The 19,601-nt window shown below is 43.7% G+C and overlaps 1 protein-coding gene across 1 annotated transcript in view; it reads left to right on the top strand.

Moving 5' to 3' along the window:
• Positions 1 to 19,601, top strand: part of SOX30 (SRY-box transcription factor 30) — a 95,253-nt gene that overhangs the window by 50,445 nt on the left and 25,207 nt on the right. The window contains exon 3 of the mRNA XM_053719667.1: positions 17,063 to 17,540. Coding sequence (XP_053575642.1) covers positions 17,063 to 17,540 — 478 coding nt within the window. The remainder of the gene's footprint in view (positions 1 to 17,062; positions 17,541 to 19,601) is intronic.

The following is a 19,601-nucleotide window of genomic DNA, read 5'->3' as shown; positions in this document are numbered from 1 at the left end:
GGCTCTTTGCCATTTCCTGTTGGGGAAGAGAATATCCCACAAGTAAGGATGACGCCGTGGACCGGACACACCGTTGGAGAAAGTAATTTATCAGGTAAACATAAATTCTGTTTTTCTGTCTTTAAAAAATTTATCACCAGAGGAATATGACGAGGGGGAAGTTATGCCGACTAACTTTCCCCACGTGTCAGACCCTTTGACTCCCGCTTAAGGGACTCACGCTCAAATGACGCCAAGTACATCTAGGGCGCCCATAGCGTTTACTTTACAAGACATGGCGGCAGTCATGGATAATACACTGTCAGCGGTATTAGCCAGACTACCTGAACTTAGAGGTAAGCGAGATAGCTCTGGGGTGAGACAAAATGCAGAGCATACTGACGCTTTAAGAACCATGTCTGATACTGCCTCACAATATGCAGAAGCTGAGGAAAGAGAGCTTCAGTCAGTGGGTGATGTTAATGACTCAGGAAAGATACCTGATTCTAATATTTCTACATTTAAATTTAAGCTTGAACACCCCTGCGTGTTGCTTAGGGAGGTTTTAGCTGCTCTGAATGACTGTGATACCATTGCAGTGCCAGAGAAATTGTGTAGACTGGATAAATACTTTGCAGTGCCGGTGTGTACTGATGTTTTTCCAAACACCTAAAAGGTTTACAGAAATGATTAATAAGGAATGGGATAGACCAGGTGTGCCGTTCTCTTCCCCTCCTATTTTTAGAAAAATGTTTCCAATAGACGCCACCACACAGGACTTATGGCAGTCAGTCCCTAAGGTGGAGGGAGCATTTTCTACTCTAGTAAAGCGTACTACTATCCCTGTTGAGGACAGTTGTGCTTTTTTTTTTAGATCCAATGGATAAAAAATTAGAGGTTACCTTAAGAAAATATTTATTCAACAAGCTTTTATCCTACAGCCCCTTGCATGCATTGCCCCTGTCACTGCTGCTGCGGCGTACTGGTTTGAGTCTCTGGAAGAGGCTTTACAGGTAGCGACTCCATTGGATGACATACTTGGCAAACTTAGAGCACTTAAGCTAGCCAATTCTTTTACTCTGATGCCATTGTTCATTTGACTAAACTAACGGCTAAGAATTCTGGTTTTGCTATACAGGCGCGCAGAGCGCTATGGCTTAGATCATGGTCAGCTGACGTGACTTCAAAATCTAAGCTACTTAACATTCCCTTCAAGGGGCAGACCCTATTCGGGCCTGGTTGAAGGAGATTATTGCTGATATCACTGGAGGAAAAGGTCATGCCCTTCCTCAGGACAGGTCCAAATCTAGGGCCAAACAGTCTAATTTTCGTGCCTTTCAAAACTTCAAGGCAGGTGCGGCATCAACTTCCTCTAATGCTAAACAAGAGGGAACTTTTGCTCAATCCAAGACGGTCTGGAGACCAAACCTGACCTGGAAAAAAGGTAAGCAGGTAAAAAACCCTGCTGCTGCATCTAAGACAGCATGAAGGAACGGCCCCCTATCCGGGAACGGATCTAGTAGGGGGCAGACTTTCACTTTTTGCCCAGGCGTGGGCAAGAGATGTTCAGGATCCCTGGGCGTTGGAAATTATATCCCAGGGATATCTTCTGGACTTCAAAGCTTCCTCCCCAAAAGGGAGATTTCACCTTTCACAATTATCTGCACACCAGATAAAGAGAGAGGCATTCTTACACTGTGTACGAGACCTCCTAGTTATGGGAGTGATCCATCCAGTTCCAAAGGAGGAACAGGGACAGGGTTTTTACTCAAATCTGTTTGTGGTTCCCAAAAAAGAGGGAACCTTCAGACCAATTTTGGATCTAAAGATCTTAAACAAATTCCTCAAAGTTCCGTTGTTCAAGATGGAAACTATTCGTACCATCCTACCACTGATCCAGGAGGGTCAATATATGACTACAGTGGATCTAAAAGATGCTTATCTTCACATTCCGATACACAAAGATCATCATCGGTTTCTCAGGTTTGCCTTTCAAGACAGGCATTACCAGTTGTAGCTCTTCCCTTGGGATTAGCTACAGCCCCAAGAATCTTTACAAAGGTTCTAGGGTCGCTTATGGCGGTCCTAAGGCCGCGGGGCATAGCAGTAGCCCCTTATTTAGACGACATCCTGATACAGGCGTCAAACTTCCAAATTGCCAAGTCTCATACGGACGTAGTACTGGCATTTCTGTGGTCGCATGGGTGGAAAGTGAACGAGGAAAAGAGTTCTCTATCCCCACTCACAAGAGTTTCCTTTCTAGGGACTCTGATAGATTCTGTAGAAATGAAAATTCACCTGACGGAGTCCAGGTTATCAAAGCTTCTAAATTCCTGCCGGGTTCTTCATTCCATTCCGCGCCCTTCGGTGGTTCAGTGTATGGAAGTAATCGGCTTAATGGTAGCGGCAATGAACATAGTGCCGTTTGCACGCTTACATCTCAGACCGCTGCAACTATGCATGCTCAGTCAGTGGAATGGGGATTACACAGATTTGTCCCCTCAACTGAATCTGGACCAAGAGACCAGGGATTCTCTTCTCTGGTGGCTATCTCGGGTCCATCTGTCCAAAGGTATGACCTTTCGCAGGCCAGATTGGACAATTGTTACGACAGATGCCAGCCTTCTAGGTTGGGGTGCAGTCTGGAATTCCCTGAAGGCTCAGGGATCGTGGACTCAGGAGGAGTCTCTCCTTCCATTAAATATTCTGGAACTAAGAGCGATATTCAAGGCTCTTCAGGCTTGGCCTCAGTTAGCAACTCTGAGGTACATCAGATTTCAGTCGGACAACATCACGACTGTAGCTTACATCAACCATCAAGGGGGAACGAGAAGTTCCCTAGAGATGTTAGAAGTTTCAAAAATAATTAGCTGGGCAGAGATTCACTCTTGCCACCTATCAGCTATCCATATCCCAGGTGTAGAGCACTGGGAGGCGGATTTTCTAAGTCGTCAGACTTTTCATCCGGGAGAGTGGGAACTCCATCCGGAGGTATTTGCACAACTGATTCATCGTTGGGGCAAACCAGAACTGGATCTCATGGCGTCTCGCCAGAACGCCAAGCTTCCGTGTTACGGATCCAGGTCCAGGGATCCCAAGGCGACACTGATAAATGCTCTAGCAGCGCCCTGGTCTTTCAATCTGGCTTATGTGTTTCCACCGTTTCCTCTGCTCCCTCGACTGATTGCCAAGATCAAGCAGGAGAGAGCATCAGTGATTCTGATAGCACCTGCATGGCCACGCAGGAACTGGTATGCAGATCTAGTGGACATGTCATCCTTTCCACCATGGTCTCTGCCTCTGAAACAGGACCTTCTACTTCAGGGTCCTTTCAACCATCCAAATCTAATTTCTCTGAGGCTGACTGCCTGGAGATTGAACGCTTGATTTTATCAAAGCGTGGCTTCTCCGAGTCAGTTATTGATACCTTAAGACAGGCACGAAAGCCTGTCACCAGGAAAATTTACCATAAGGTATGGCGTAGATATCTTTATTGGTGTGAATCCAAGGGTTACTCATGGAGTAAGGTCAGGATTTCTAGGATATTATCTTTTCTCCAAGAAGGTTTGGAAAAAGGATTGTCAGCTAATTAAGCGTCTGGCAGATGTTCCAGAGGTTCAGGCATTTTGTCAGGCTTTAGTTAGAATCAAGCCTGTGTTTAAACCTGTTGCTCCACCATGGAGCTTAAACTTGGTTCTTAAGGTTCTTCAAGGAGTTCTGTTTGAACCTCTTCATTCCATAGATCAAGCTTTTATCTTGGAAAGTTCTTTTTTTGGTAGCTATTTCCTCGGCTCGTAGAGTCTGAGCTATCTGCCTTACAATGTGATTCTCCTTATCTGATTTTTCATACGGATAAGGTAGTCCTGCGTACCAAACCTGGGTTCTTACATAAGGTGGTATCTAACAAGAATATCAATCAAGAGATTGTTGTTCCATCCTTGTGTTACACAATCTGGACGTGGTCCGTGCTTTAAAGTTTTACTTACAAGCTACTAAAGATTTTCGTCAAACATCTGCTTTGTTTGTTGTCTACTCTGAACAGAGGAGAGGTCAAAAGGCTTCGGCAACCTCTTTTTCTTTTTGACTAAGAAGCTTAATCCGCTTAGCCTATGAGACTGCTGGACAGCAGCCTCCTGAAAGGATTACAGCTCATTCCACTAGAGCTGTGGCTTCCACTTGGGCCTTTAAAAATGAGGCTTCTTTTGATCAGATTTGCAAGGTGAAGACTTGGTCTTCGCTTCATATTTTTTAAAAATTTTACAAATTTGATACTTTTGCTTCTTCAGAGGCTATATTTGGGAGAGAGGTTTTACAGGCAGTGGTGCCTTCCATTTAAGTTCCTGCCTTGTCCCTCCCTTCATCCGTGTACTTTAGCTTTGGTATTGGTATCCCACAAGTAATGGATGATCCGTGGACTAGATACACCTTACAAGAGAAAACACAATTTATGCTTACCTGATAAATTTATTTCTCTTGTGGTGTATCCAGTCCACGGCCCGCCCTGTAATTTTAAGGCAGGTAATTTTTAAATTTAAACTACAGTAACCACTGCACCCTATGGTTCCTCCTTTCTCGGCTTGTTTTCGGTTGAATGACTGGCTATGACAGTTAGGGGAGGAGCTATATTACAGCTCTGCTGTGGGTGTCCTCTTGCAACTTCCTGTTGGGAATGAATGAGAATATCCCACAAGTAATGGATGATCCGTGGACTGGATACACCACAAGAGAAATAAATTTATCAGGTAAGCATAAATTGTGTTTTTATATTTATGAAATCTTGATGATCTCACAAATTAGTTCTTGATTTCTTTTAAAAGATACGATGAGTCCACGGGTTTCATCCTTACTTGTGGGATATCACCTCCTGGTCAGCAGGAGGAGGCAAAGAGCACCACAGCAGAGCTGTATATATAGCTCCTCCCTTCCCTCCCACTCCAGTCATTCTCTTTGCCTGTGTTAGTGTAGGAAGAGGTAAAGTGAGGTGTTAGTTTAGATTCTTCAATGAAGAGTTTATTATTTTTAAAATGGTACCAGTGAGTGCTATTTTACTCAGGGTGTAGCCGTATTCCTCTTCAGCCTCTAGATAGCAGAGCTACAGGTGGCTTTAAAGCATTGTGAACTGGTGGGATTAAATGGACATGAAACCCACATTTTTTTCTGTTGTGATTCAGAAAGAGCATGCGATTATAAACAACTTTCTAATTTACTTCTATTATCTAATTTGCTTCATACTCTTGATATTCTTTGCTGAAAAGCATATCTAGATAGGCTCAGTAGCTGCTGATTGGTGGCTGCACATAGATGCCTCGTGTGATTGGCTCACTCATGTGCATTGCTATTTCTTCAGCAAAGAATATCTAAAAAATTAAGCAAATTAGATAATATTAGTAAATTAGCAAGTTGTTTAAAATTGTATTTTCTATCTGAATCATAAAATAATTTTTTGGGGTTTAGTGGCCCTTTAATTTCTCACTGTGCCTCCCATACTGTGTGCTGCCCTTCTCATGATGGTCTTAGCAATTATTAACTAAGACCCTGTATGTCTCCACAGAATGGCAGGAAGGAAAGAAGACTTCTTGATGCTGTGGGACTGTTCATGCTGTCGATCAGCACTAAGGTATGTGCAGTTTATTTTCTGGGACAGAACTAACTCAGAAACTGCTGCTACTTTTATTCCTCTGACTTCCTTAGTTTCACATACACCTCAGGGCTTCTCTATTCTCTACATGGGAAGATGCGGTGGGGGAAGTTCAGAACATGGGAAGTTTTTGTTTAACAGGACAAAGGGACACTGTATGCTCTTTGTTTCTAGAATGCAGATAGACTGTGGGCCTGACGCTGAGGACCCTGTTTTCGGAGCAAGACTCCAGTGTAGGGGTAATTGTTATTGTGAGGTTCCGGAGCGTGTTTTGGGTGCACTTTTCGTGGCCAGACCGAATGGTATTGTTCAGCTACTTATGCTGGGACATACGGAGCGCGGTTTTATTCGGCAGAATGCACTAGCGCGTTAGTTCACGCCCACGAAGGGCGGAGTTAGCTTTGCGCACTCAGGAAACGCTGTGCAGTTAGTTTTCTACAAGAGACCTTACGGAGCGGATCTGTGTTTTTGCTAGCTGCCAAGACCGCATGGTTATATATTGAATCAAGTGGTCTTAGGCAGGGTAAACTTGGGGACAGAGATCGGAGTCACGAGGAGCAGGTAAGCGCCTCAGCAGAGCTGTTGAGGCAGCAAAGGCTCTTTGGTTTAATGGCAGGAGTGTTTTTTTTAAAAAAAATAACAATAAGTCTTTGGTTTTTTCTTGTATATGTCCCGTGCTAGATATGCTGGAGTGTGAGTGCTGTTAATTTATTAATACAAATTTAAAGGCACAGTTACACATTATTTTTCAGCAGTTTTTTTGCTTACAGTCAGAATAGATTATTTTTTGTTTGCAATCCACGACCAAATTTGTTTTGCTTAATTTGTTGACATGGATGATATTCTGAATGTTACATGTTCATTATGTTTGAATGCCACTGTGGAACCTCCTGTTACTTTTTGTCCCTCATGTACTGAGAGGGCATTGCAGTTTAGAGAACAAATGTTTTTTTATAAAGATTTGGCAAAAGCGGATGCTTCTCAGGGTTCTACCGCTGAGATTCAGAGTATGCCACAACTTTCTCCCCAAGCGTCACAGTCCTTAACGCCTGCTCAGGCGCAGTCCAATATCAGCTTTGTCTGCGATTACACTAAAGGACATAGCTGCAGTTATGTCATCTACACTTTCAGAAGCGTTATCTGCCTTTCCCGTATTGCAAGGCAAACGCAGAAGGAAGGGCGCCCTCATGGTCAATACGGCTTCTGATGCTTTAATGGCGATATCAGATGTACCGTCACAGGACTCAGAATTGGAGGACCTATCTGAAGGCGAACTTTCTGAATCGGAAAGCGCCTTGCTGCTGACAGATTCAGAAGTGGTTTCCTTCCGGTTTAAGCTAGAACACCTCCATCTGTTATTGAGGGAGGTTTTGGTGACTCTGGACGACTGCGATTCCATTGTAGTTCCTCCAGAACAATTGAGTAAGTTGGACAGATATCTAGAAGTTCCTTCTTATTCAGATGTTTTTCCAGTTCCCAAGAGAACTTCAGAGATTATTGCTAAGGAATTGGAGATACCAGGTATTCCATTCTCCCCTTCTCCCGTTTTCAAGAAGATGTATCCTATAGCGGATGCTATCAGGGATTCTTGGCAGACGGTTCCTAAGGTGGAAGGAGCTATTTCCACCTTAGCTAAACAAACTACTATCCCTATTGAGGATAGTTGTGCCTTCAAGGACCCTATGGATAAGAAATTAGAGGGTCTCCTTAAGAAGCTTTATGTTCATCAGGGGTTGCTTTTGCAACCGGCGGCCTGTATTGTCATGGTTACAACTGCGGCTGCTTATTGGTTTGATGCCCTGGAAGAATCTCTTAAGACTGAGACTTCTTTGGAAGAGATACAGGATAGAATTAAAGCTCTTAAATTGGCTAATTCTTTTGTTACGGATGCTTCTCTGCAGATTACCAAATTGGCGGCTAAGAGTTCAGGATTCTCCATCTTAGCGCGCAGAGCCTTATGGTTGAAATCTTGGTCTGCGGATGTGTCATCTAAATCTAAGCTTTTGGCTATTCCTTACAAGGGGAAGACCCTGTTTGGGCCTGACCTGAAGGAGATTATTTCTGACATCACAAGAGGTAAGGGTCATTCCCTCCCTCAGGATAAGAAATCCAAACAGAGGGGTCGACAGAGTAATTTTTGTGCCTTTCGAAACTTTAAGGGAACCCCCCTTCCTCTTCTTCTAAACAGGAAAGTAACTATTCACAAGCCAAATCTACCTGGAGACCAAACCAGTCTTGGAACAAGGGTAAACAATCCAAGAAGCCTGCTGCTGCTCCCAAGTCAGCATGAAGGTTTGGCCTCCGATCCGGGACCAGATCTAGTAGGGGGCAGACTGTCTTTCTTCATCCAGGCTTGGATAAGAGATGTTCAGGATCCCTGGGCATTACAGATAGTGTCTCAGGGATACAAGCTGGAATTCAGAAATTCCCCCAGAGGAAGGTTTCTTCTTTCTCGATTGTCTGTAGACCAGATGAAGAGAGAGGCTTCTTACGCTGTGTAAGAGACCTATCCTCCATGGGAGTAATTTGTCCCGTTCCAATTCAGGAGCAGAGACGGGTTTTATTCAAATCTGTTTGTAGTTCCCAAAAAAGAGGGAACTTTCAGACCTATCTTAGATCTCAAGAGTCTAAACAAGTTTCTCAGAGTTTCATCTAAACTATTCGTACCATTCTTCCATTGATCCAGGAGGGTCAATTTATGACTACCGTGGATCTAAAGGATGCATATCTTCATGTTCCTATCCACAGAGATCATCACAAGTTCCTGAGGTTTGCCTTTCTGGACAAACATTTTCAGTTTGTGGCTCTTCCTTTCGGTCTGGCCACGGCACCCATAATTTTCACAACGGTTCTGGGGTCTCTGCTGGCGGTTCTGAGACCGTGGGGCATTGCAATATTCTGATCCAGGCGTTGTCTTATCAGCTAGCAAAGTCTCATACCTACATTGTTCTATCCTTCCTGAGGACTCATGGGTGGAAGGTAAATCTGGAAAAGAGTTTGCTAGGTTCCTTTCTTCGGGTTCCTTTCTTGGGAACTCTAATCGACTCTCTATCCATGAAAATCTCTTTGACGGAGGTAAGAAAATGAAAGATTCTGAACACATGCCGAGCCCTTCAGACAAATCCTCGGCCATCAGTGGCTCAGTGCATGGAGGTAATTGGATTGATGGTAGCATCAATGGACATCATTCCGTTTGCTCAGTTTCATCTCAGACCTCTGCAACTGAACATGCTCAGACAGTGGAATGGAGATTATACAAATTTGTCTCCTCAAATAAATCTAGATCAGAAGACAAGGGACTCTCTTCTATGGTGGTTGTCGCTGGATCATCTATCCCAGGGGACATGCTTCCGCAGACCCTCATGGGTGATAGTGACAACAGATGCCAGCCTAATAGGATGGGGAGCAGTTTGGAACTCCCTGAGGGCCCAGGGTGTATGGACTCGAACGGAGTCTCTACTTCCCATCAATATCCTAGAGTTGAGAGCAATATTCAATGCGCTTCAGGCTTGGCCTCAGTTGGCTTCAGCCAAATTCATCAGATTCCAGTCGGACAGCATTACGACTGTAGCTTACATCAATAATCAGGGAGGAACAAGGAGTTCCTTAGCGATGACAGAAGTAGCCAAGATAATTCAGTGGGAGTCTCACTTTTGTTATCTGTCGGCGAACTACATCCCAGGTGTGGAAAACTGGGAAGCTGATTTTCTGAGCAGACAGACATTTAATCCGGGAGAATGGGAACTCCATCCGGAGGTATTTGCCAACCTGATTCTCAGATGGGGCAGGCCGGAGTTGGATCTTATGGCGTCTCGTCAGAATGCCAAGCTTCCGAGATACGGGTCCAGGTCCAGGGATCCCCAGGCCGAGCCTTATAGATGCCTTGGCAGTACCTTGGTCTTTCAGCCTCGCTTATGTGTTCCCTCCATTTGCTCTCCTTCCCCGGGTGATTGCTTGAGTCAAACAGGAGAGGGCTTTGGTGATCCTCATCGCTCCTGCGTGGCCTCGCAGGACTTGGTATGCCGATCTGGTTCACATGTCATCTCAGCCACCGTGGAAGCTTCCATTGAGGAAAGACCTTCTCATTCAGGGACCCTTCCATCAGCCGAATCTAGTTTCTCTGCAGCTAACTGCTTGGAGATTGAACGCTTAATTTCTCTTGTTAAGTGTATCCAGTCCACGGATCATCCATTACTTGTGGGATATTCTCCTTCCCAACAGGAAGTTGCAAGAGGATCACCCACAGTAGAGCTGCTATATAGCTCCTCCCCTAACTGCCATACCCAGTCATTCTCTTGCAACTCTCAACAAAGATGGACGTAGTAAGAGGAGAGTGGTGTATTATAGTTAGTTTCTTAACTTCAATCAAAAGTTTGTTATTTTTAAATGGTACCAGAGTGTACTGTTTTATCAAAGGCAGCATTAGAAGAAGAATCTGCCTGTGATTTCTATGATCTTGGCAGAAGTAACTAAGATCCATTGCCGTTCTCACATATTCTGAGGAGTGAGGTAACTTCAGAGAGGGAATGGCGTGCAGGTTTTCCTGCAATAAGGTATGTGCAGTAAACATATTTCTAGGGATGGAACAAGCTAGAAAAATGCTGCTGATACCGGATTAATGTAAGTTAAGCCTAAATGCAGTGATTTAATAGCGACTGGTATCAGGCTTATTAACAGAGATACATACTCTTATAAAAGTGTAATATAAAACGTTTGCTGGCATGTTTAATCATTTTTATATATGCTTTGGTGATAAAACTTATTGGGGCCTAGTTTTTTCCACATGGCTGGCTTTATTTTTGCCTAGAAACAGAGGCTTTCCACTGTTATAGTATAAAAGTTACAGTTGGTGCAGTTAAAATTACAAACTGTGACATTCAGCTTCCCTCAGCAGTCCCCTGCATGCTATAGGACATCTCTGATGGGCTCAAAAGGCTTCAAAAGTAGGAGCTGTGGCAGTTGTTATGACTGTTTAAAAAACATATTTTTCGTTTTGTTAATCTGTTTTTTTGTATTAAGGGGTTAATCATCCATTTCCAAGTGGGTGCAATGCTCTGCTAACTTGTTACATACACTGTAAAAACTTCGTTAGTGTAACTGCCTTTTTTCACTGTTATTTCAAATTTTGCCAAAATTTGTTTCCCTTAAAGGCACAGTAACGTTTTTTATATTGCTTGTTAACTTTGTTTAAAGTGTTTTCCAAGCTTGCTAGTCTCATTGCTAGTCTGTACAAACATGTCTGACACAGAGGAAACTACTTGTTCATTATGTTTAAAAGCCATGGTGGAGCCCCATAGGAGAATGTGTACTAAATGTATTGATTTCACCTTAAACAGTAAAGATCAGTCTTTATCTATAAAAGAATTGTCACCAGAGGGGTCTGTCGAGGGGGAAGTTATGCCGACTAACTCTCCCCACGTGTCGGACCCTTCGCCTCCCGCTCGAGGGACGCACGCTAATATGGCGCCAAGTACATCAGGGATGCTCATAGCGATTACTTTGCAGGACATGGCTGCAATCATGAATAATACCCTGTCACAGGTATTAGCCAGATTGCCTGAATTGAGAGGCAAGCGCGATAGCTCTGGGGTTAGATGAGATACAGAGTGCGTAGATGCTGTAAGAGCCATGTCTGATACTGCGTCACAATATGCAGAACCTGAGAGCTTCAGTCTGTGGGTGACGTCTCTGAATCGGGGGGAGACCTGATTCAGAGATTTCTAATTTTAAATTTAAGCTTGAGAACCTCCGTGTGTTACTTGGGGAGGTATTAGCTGCTCTGAATGACTGTGACACAATTGCAGTGCCAGAGAAATTGTGTAGGCTGGATAAATACTATGCAGTGCCGGTGAGTACTGATGTTTTTCCAATACCTAAAAGGCTTACAGAAATTATTAGTAAGGAGTGGGATAGACCCGGTGTGCCCTTTTCCCCACCTCCTATATTTAGAAAAATGTTTCCAATAGATGCCACTACACGGGACTTATGGCAGACAGTCCCTAAGGTGGAGGGAGCAGTTTCTACTTTAGCAAAGCGTACCACTATCCCGGTTGAGGACAGTTGTGCTTTTTCAGATCCAATGGATAAAAAATTAGAGGGTTACCTTAAGAAAATGTTTATTCAACAAGGTTTTTATTTTACAGCAATGCTCACTGCTGCGGCGGCGTTCTGGTTTGAGGCCCTGGAAGAGGCCATCCATACAGCTCCATTGACTGAAATTATTGACAAGCTTAGAACACTTAAGCTAGCTAACTCATTTGTTTCTGATGCCATTGTTCATTTGACTAAACTAACGGCTAAGAATTCCGGATTCGCCATCCAGGCGCGTAGGGCGCTATGGCTTAAATCCTGGTCAGCTGATGTGACTTCAAAGTCTAAATTACTTAACATTCCTTTCAAGGGGCAGACCTTATTCGGGCCTGGTTTGAAAGAAATTATTGCTGACATTACTGGAGGTGAGGGTCATACCCTTCCTCAGGGCAGGGCCAAATCAAGGGCCAAACAGTCTAATTTTCGTGCCTTTCGAAATTTCAAGGCAGGTGCAGGATCAGCTCCCTCTACTTCAAAACAAGAGGGAACTTTTCCTCAATCTAAGCAGGCCTGGAAACCTACCCAGTCCTGGAACAAGGGCAAGCAGGCCGAAAGCCTGCTGCTGCCTCCAAGACAGCATGAAGGAGCGGCCCCCTATCCGACAACGGATCTAGTAGGGGGCAGACTCTCTCTCTTCACCCAGGCGTGGGCAAGAGATGTTCAGGATCCCTGGGCGTTGGAGATCATATCTCAGGGATATCTTCTGGACTTCAAAGCTTCTCCCCCACAAGGGAGATTTCACCTTTCAAGATTATCTGCAAACCAGATAAAGAAAGAGGCATTCCTAAGCTGCGTGCAAGACCTCCTTGTAATGGGAGTGATCCATCCAGTTCCGCGGACGGAACAAGGACAGGGGTTTTATTCAAATCTGTTTGTGGTTCCCAAAAAAGAGGGAACCTTCAGACCAATTTTGGATCTAAAGATCCTAAACAAATTCCTCAGAGTTCCATCATTCAAGATGGAAACTATTCGAACCATTTTACCCATGATCCAAGAGGGTCAGTACATGACCACAGTGGACTTAAAGGATGCCTACCTTCACATTCCGATCCACAAGAATCATCATCGGTTCCTGAGGTTTGCCTTTCTAGACAGGCATTACCAGTTTGTAGCTCTTCCATTCGGGTTGGCTACAGCCCCAAGAATTTTTACAAAGGTTCTGGGCTCACTTCTGGCGGTTCTAAGACCGCGAGGCATAGCGGTGGCTCCTTACCTAGACGACATCCTGATACAGGCGTCAAGCTTTCAAATTGCCAAGTCTCATACAGAGATAGTTCTGGCATTTCTGAGGTCGCATGGGTGGAAAGTGAACGAAGAAAAGAGTTCTCTATCTCCTCTCACAAGGGTTTCCTTCCTAGGGACTCTGATAGATTCTATAGAAATGAAAATTTACCTGACGGAGTCCAGATTATCAAAACTTCTAAATGCTTGCCGTGTTCTTCACTCCATTCCGCGCCCCAAGGTGGCTCAGTGCATGGAAGTAATCGGCTTAATGGTAGCGGCGATGGACATAGTGCCATTTGCGCGCCTGCGTCTCAGACCGCTGCAATTATGCATGCTCAGTCAGTGGAATGGGGATTACACAGATTTGTCCCCTCTACTAAATCTGGATCAGAAAACCAGAGATTCTCTTCTCTGGTGGTTATCTCGGGTCCATCTGTCCAAAGGTATGACCTTTCGCAGGACAGATTGGACCATTGTAACAACAGACGCCAGCCTTCTAGGTTGGGGTGCAGTCTGGAACTCCCTGAAGGCTCAGGGTTCATGGACTCAGGAGGAGAAACTCCTCCCAATAAATATTCTAGAGTTAAGAGCAATATTCAATGCTTTTCTAGCTTGGCCTCAGTTAGCAACACTGAGGTTCATCAGATTTCAGTCGGACAACATCACGACTGTGGCTTACATCATCCATCAAGGGGGGACCAGGAGTTCCCTAGCGATGTCAGAAGTCTCCAAGATAATTCGCTGGGCAGAGACTCACTCTTGCCACCTATCAGCGATCCATATCCCAGGGGTAGAGGACTGGGAGGCGGATTTTCTAAGTCATCAGACTTTTCATCCGGGGGAGTGGGAACTCCATCCGGAGGTGTTTGCTCAATTGGTTCTCCGTTGGGGCAAACCAGAACTGGATCTCATGGCGTCTCGCCAGAACGCCAAGCTTCCTTGTTACGGATCCAGGTCCAGGGACCCAGAAGCTGCACTGATAGATGCTCTAGCAGCGCCTTGATTCTTCAACCTGGCCTATGTGTTTCCACCGTTTCCTCTGCTCCCTCGTCTGATTGCCAAAATCAAACAGGCGAGAGCATCGGTGATATTGATAGCGCATGTGTGGCCACGCAGGACCTGGTATGCAGACCTAGTGGACATGTCATCCTTTCCACCATGGACTCTGCCTCTGAGACAAGACCTTCTAATAGAAGGTCCTTTCAATCATCCGAATCTACTTTCTTTGAGACTGACTGCATGGAGATTGAACGCTTGATCCTATCAAAGCGTGGCTTCTCCGAATCAGTAATTGATACCTTAATACAGGCACGAAAGCCTGTCACCAGCAAAATTTACCACAAGATTTGGCGTAAATATCTTCATTGGTGTGAATCCAAGAATTACTCATGGAGTAGGGTTAGGATTCCTAGGATATTGTCCTTCCTCCAAGAGGGTCAGCTAGTTCTTTAAAGGGACAGATTTCTGCTCTGTCTGTTCTTTTACACAAGCGTCTGGCAGAAGTTCCAGACGTTCAGGCATTTTGTCAGGCTTTAGTTAGAATTAAGCCTGTGTTTAAACCTGTTGCTCCCCCATGGAGCTTAAACTTGGTTCTTAAAGTTCTTCAAGGGGTTCCGTTTGAACCCCTTCATTCTATTGATATCAAACTTCTATCATGGAAAGTTCTTTTTCTGATGGCTATTTCCTCGGCTCGAAGAGTCTCGGAGTTATCTGCCTTACATTGTGATTCTCCTTATCTGATCTTTCATTCAGATAAAGTAGTTCTGCGTACAAAACCTGGGTTTTTACCTAAGGTGGTTTCAATCAAGAGATTGTTGTTCCATCATTATGCCCTAATCCTTCATCAAAGAAGGAACGTCTTTTGCATAATCTAGACGTAGTCCGTGCATTGAAGTCTTACTTGCAGGCTACTAAAGATTTTCGCCAAACATCTCACCTGTTTGTTATTTACTCTGGACAGAGGAGAGGTCAAAAGGCCTCGGCAACCTCTCTTTCTTTTTGGCTTCGGAGTATAATCCGTTTAGCATATGAGACTGCTGGACAGCAGCCCCCTGAAAGAATTACAGCTCATTCTACTAGAGCTGTGGCTTCCACCTGGGCCTTTAAAAATGAGGCTTCTGTTGAACAGATTTGCAAGGCTGCGACTTGGTCTTCGCTTCATACCTTTTCAAAATTTTACAAATTTGATACTTTTGCTTCTTCGGAGGCTGTTTTTGGGAGAAAGGTTCTACAGGCAGTGGTTCCTTCCGTTTAACTTCCTGCCTTGTCCCTCCCATCATCCGTGTACTTAAGCTTTGGTATTGGTATCCCACAAGTAATGGATGATCTGTGGACTGGATACACTTAACAAGAGAAAACATAATTTATGCTTACCTGATAAATTTATTTCTCTTGTAGTGTATCCAGTCCACGGCCCGCCCTGTCATTTTAAGGCAGGTCTAAATTTTAATTAAACTTCAGTCACCACTGCACCCTATGGTTTCTCCTTTCTCGGCTTGTTTCGGTCGAATGACTGGATATGGCAGTTAGGGGAGGAGCTATATAGCAGCTCTGCTGTGGGTGATCCTCTTGCAACTTCCTGTTGGGAAGGAGAATATCCCACAAGTAATGGATGATCCGTGGACTGGATACACTACAAGAGAAATAAATTTATCAGGTAAGCATAAATTATGTTTTTATCTAAGCAAGGGTTTTCTAATTCGGTCATAGATACCTAGATTCAGGCACGTAAGCCTGTTACTAGAAAAATGTACCATAAGATATGGCGTAAATATCTTTATTGGTGCGAATCCAAGGGCTACTCATGGAGTAGGGTTAGGATTCCCAGGGTTTTGTCTTTTCTCCAAGATGGATTGGAGAAAGGGTTGTCAGCAAGTTCCTTAAAGGGACAGATTTCTGCTTTATCTATTTTGTTACACAAGCGTCTGGCAGATGTTCCGGATGTTCAAGCTTTTTGTCAGGCTCTGACTAGAATCAGGCCTGTGTTTAGACCAATTGCTCCTCCTTGGAGTTTGAATTTAGTTCTTAAAGTTCTTCAAGGGGTTCCGTTTGAACCTATGCATTCCATAGATATTAAGTTAACTTGGAAAGTTTTATTTTTGGTTGCTATTTCTTCTGCTCGCATAGTTTCTGAGCTTTCGGCATTACAATGTGATTCTCCTTATCTTATTTTTCATTCCGATAAGGTGGTGTTACGTGCTAAACCTGGTTTTCTTTCTAAGGTTGTTTCAAATAAAAATATTAATCAGGAAATTGTTGTTCCTTCCTTGTGTCCTAATCCTTCTTCTAAGAAGGAGCGTCTGTTACATAATTTGGACGTGGTTCGTGCCTTGAAGTTCTACTTACAGGTGACTAAGGATTTTCGTCAATCGTCTTCCTTGTTTGTTGTTTTTCCAGGGAAACGTAGGGGTCAGAAAGCTACGGCTACCTCGCTTTCTTTTTGGCTGAAGAGTATCATCCATTTTGCATATGAGACTGCTGGTCAGCAGCCTCCTGAACGAATTATGGCTCATTCCACTAGGGCTGTGGCTTCCTCATGGGCATTCAAAAATGATGCTTCTGTTGAACAGATTTGCAAAGCTGCAACTTGGTCGTCTCTTCACACTATTTCCAAATTTTACAAATTTGATACTTTTGCCTCGTCTGAGGCTGTTTTGGGGAGGAAAGTTCTTCAAGTGGTGGTGCCTTCCGTTTAGGTTCCCTGTCTTGTCCCTCCCTTTTTATCCGTGTACTATAGCATTGGTATTGTATCCCACAAGTAAGGATGAAATCCGTGGACTCATCGTATCTTTTAAAAGAAAAGGAAATTTATTCTTACCTGATAAATTTGTTTCTTTTAAGATACGATGAGTCCACGGCCCACCCTGTTTTTATGAGACAGGTTTTTATTTTTGTTAAACTTCAGTCACCTCTGCACCTTGGCTTTTCCTTTCTCTTCCTAACTTCGGTCGAATGACTGGAGTGGGAGGGAATGGAGGAGCTATATATACAGCTCTATTGTGGTGCTCTTTGCCTCCTCCTGCTGACCAGGAGGTGATATCCCACAAGTAAGGATGAAATCCGTGGACTCATTGTATCTTTAAAGAAACAAATTTATCAGGTAAGAATAAATTTCCTTTTTTGTGTCTAAAGGTGAAGGAGCTGCTCCAGTGCAAGAGTTACCACAGTCTTTTCAGAATCTGACTTCTAACACAATGATATCAACCAGTGTTGGAAATTCTGCACAGATCCCAGTCCAGTGTTATCAAGTAAATGTCCAACAATTAGCCCCTGTGCAACCCCAAGAAATGTATCCTGCTGTATCTGTACCTAATTCAGGACAAACACACATTATTCAACAACCTCCAGTTGTTCCGGTAGGGAGCAACATTCATTATATGAGCAACCAGAGTTCAATGCAGTCAGTATACTACATTCCTGACAATGCTTTACAAAGCCAATATGGCAGCCAGGCCTATAGCAGACCACACGTGCCTCCACCTCCTAGTCTGCCTCAACCACACACTTACCAGCCTAATAACTTTGGGCACCAAGACTACTCTGGAGCTTCAGCACATTTTTCTTTTCATCACAACTACTATGTGCCTACTCCACAATACTTTCCATCCAGGTAAGCCCAATTATTTACTTTATAAATTTTATTGTGCAAATAAAATCACAATTAGAGTAATTTTTTGAATATTATTATTACGTTATGATTTCTGAATGATCATGGGAGTATTCATTAACGCTTATATTGAGTTACAATCCAGATCTCAGATTTATCAGTGCAAAATGACAAGATGGGCCTTGTTCCTAGAACTTGTAGAATTGTTTGTATGTGCATGAGCAGAAGGTGTTCTGAAGGTGTGGAATTTTTATGATGGAAGGGGATAAGCTTACCTTAACAACACAGAACACTTGAAGCTTTGAAAAAATGGGAGACTGTTTAACCACAAAAGTTTGATAAAGTAGGGACAACTAGAGAGATTAATGGATGTTGGTCATGGGAAGATCAATGAAGTGAAGGCAGTATGGAGGGTAGTTAACCATATGGATGCACATGATGATGCATTGTAATGCAGGGGGATTGCTGATCAGTAGTTGTTTTTGGTGATTCCCCAAACTACAGGCTGGGGATCATTGGTGACCTAGCAAATGTCATCCCTAAGCCTTTAGTGGGAGTGCCAGAGATGTCACCACACACATAGCTCTTTTGAAACAGAAACACCCAGTCTTTCACAAGGTTGTAGCCTAGAGCAACAAGACCCTAAAAGCTAAAAAAAAAAATCACAACACAGGGAGGGAATCTTTAGGTAAACAATTAAAACAATCTGAAATGTGTGTGTGTGTGTGTGGGGGGGGGGGGGGCTGAGTTTGGCCGTGCAGGAACATGGCTGCATAGACCTCTTCTCCAATTTCCGGATTATACAACACTCAGCGTTGGAAAACAAGTCCATAATGCAGCTCCCTAATACCTGTAAATGAGAAGACTCTTGAGAGGAGTTAAGTACTTACCGTTCTGCCTTTGACCTGCGGCATCACAAGGGCTCCTAAATTGAGTTTGGCCACGTTGCCTACCTGACTAAGGCCTGACAACAAGCCGTTTATAATGTACACATGATGGACACCATTCACAGCTGGAAAAGGGTAATACACCTCTAAGGTATTTAAAAAAAAATGAAGGTGAGAACCCTTAAATTTATCTGCACACCGGAATTACTGATAACAGGAATATAGACAGCCATGCATAATAAATGATAATAACCCATTTGCTTAGGGCATATAACCCCTAATTATAAAATGATGAAGCTGTAACTGACATCAGCATAATGTTAGCAAATCTTTATTAACAGACCGGAGATAACTCATTTTATTATAAGCTGCACAACTTATACCTCTCTTCATGTTGATCTAGGCTTAAGATAAATATAATGATGATTTGAACACAGAACTTCCTTGCAATATAGGCTCTAGCTTATCATGAAGGACTAAACCCCTCTTTCCATCTACATACGTGTCGCAGATGAGAGTGGATATGTGACTTTATTTGCTATCCCTACTACTTATAAGCAGCCAAAAAACAAAACAATCTATACACACAGCAACAGTAACCTCTCAAGGGTCTGCCTGTCAAAAGGAGCGTAGAAAATACATAAGGGAGGAAAAACAGAAAAACTGACTTATCTCCACTACTATATTGGAGGAATACAGTGCTAGTTTTAATAAACACTCCTGGTTTCTACAAATAAGATTCTGCAATCAATATAAAGCGGAGTAATAACTTCTAGCTGCATCAGTCTCATATGATATTACTATGATTTCTCCAACATTGGTGTGTCCGGTCCACGGCGTCATCCTTACTTGTGGAAATATCTCTTCCCCAACAGGAAATGGCAAAGAGTCCCAGCAAAGCTGGCCATATAGTCCCTCCTAGGCTCCGCCCACACCAGTCATTCTCTTTGCCGTTGCACAGGCAACATCTCCACGGAGATGGTTAAGAGTTTTCTCCAACATTGGTGTGTCCGGTCCACGGTGTCGTCCATTACTTGTGGGATATTCTCCTCCCCCACAGGGAAAGGCAAGGAGAGCACACAGCAAGAGCTGTCCATATAGTCCCTCCCAGGCTCCGCCCCCCCAGTCATTCTCCTTGCCGCTCTGAACAAGTAGCATCTCCTCGGGGATGGTGAGG

The sequence above is a fragment of the Bombina bombina genome, chromosome 6 (genome assembly GCF_027579735.1).
Source record: "Bombina bombina isolate aBomBom1 chromosome 6, aBomBom1.pri, whole genome shotgun sequence".
Taxonomy (NCBI): Eukaryota; Metazoa; Chordata; class Amphibia; order Anura; family Bombinatoridae; genus Bombina; species Bombina bombina.
The sequence above is the reverse complement of the archived record's forward strand: the minus strand, read 5'-3'. Positions and strand labels throughout refer to the sequence as shown.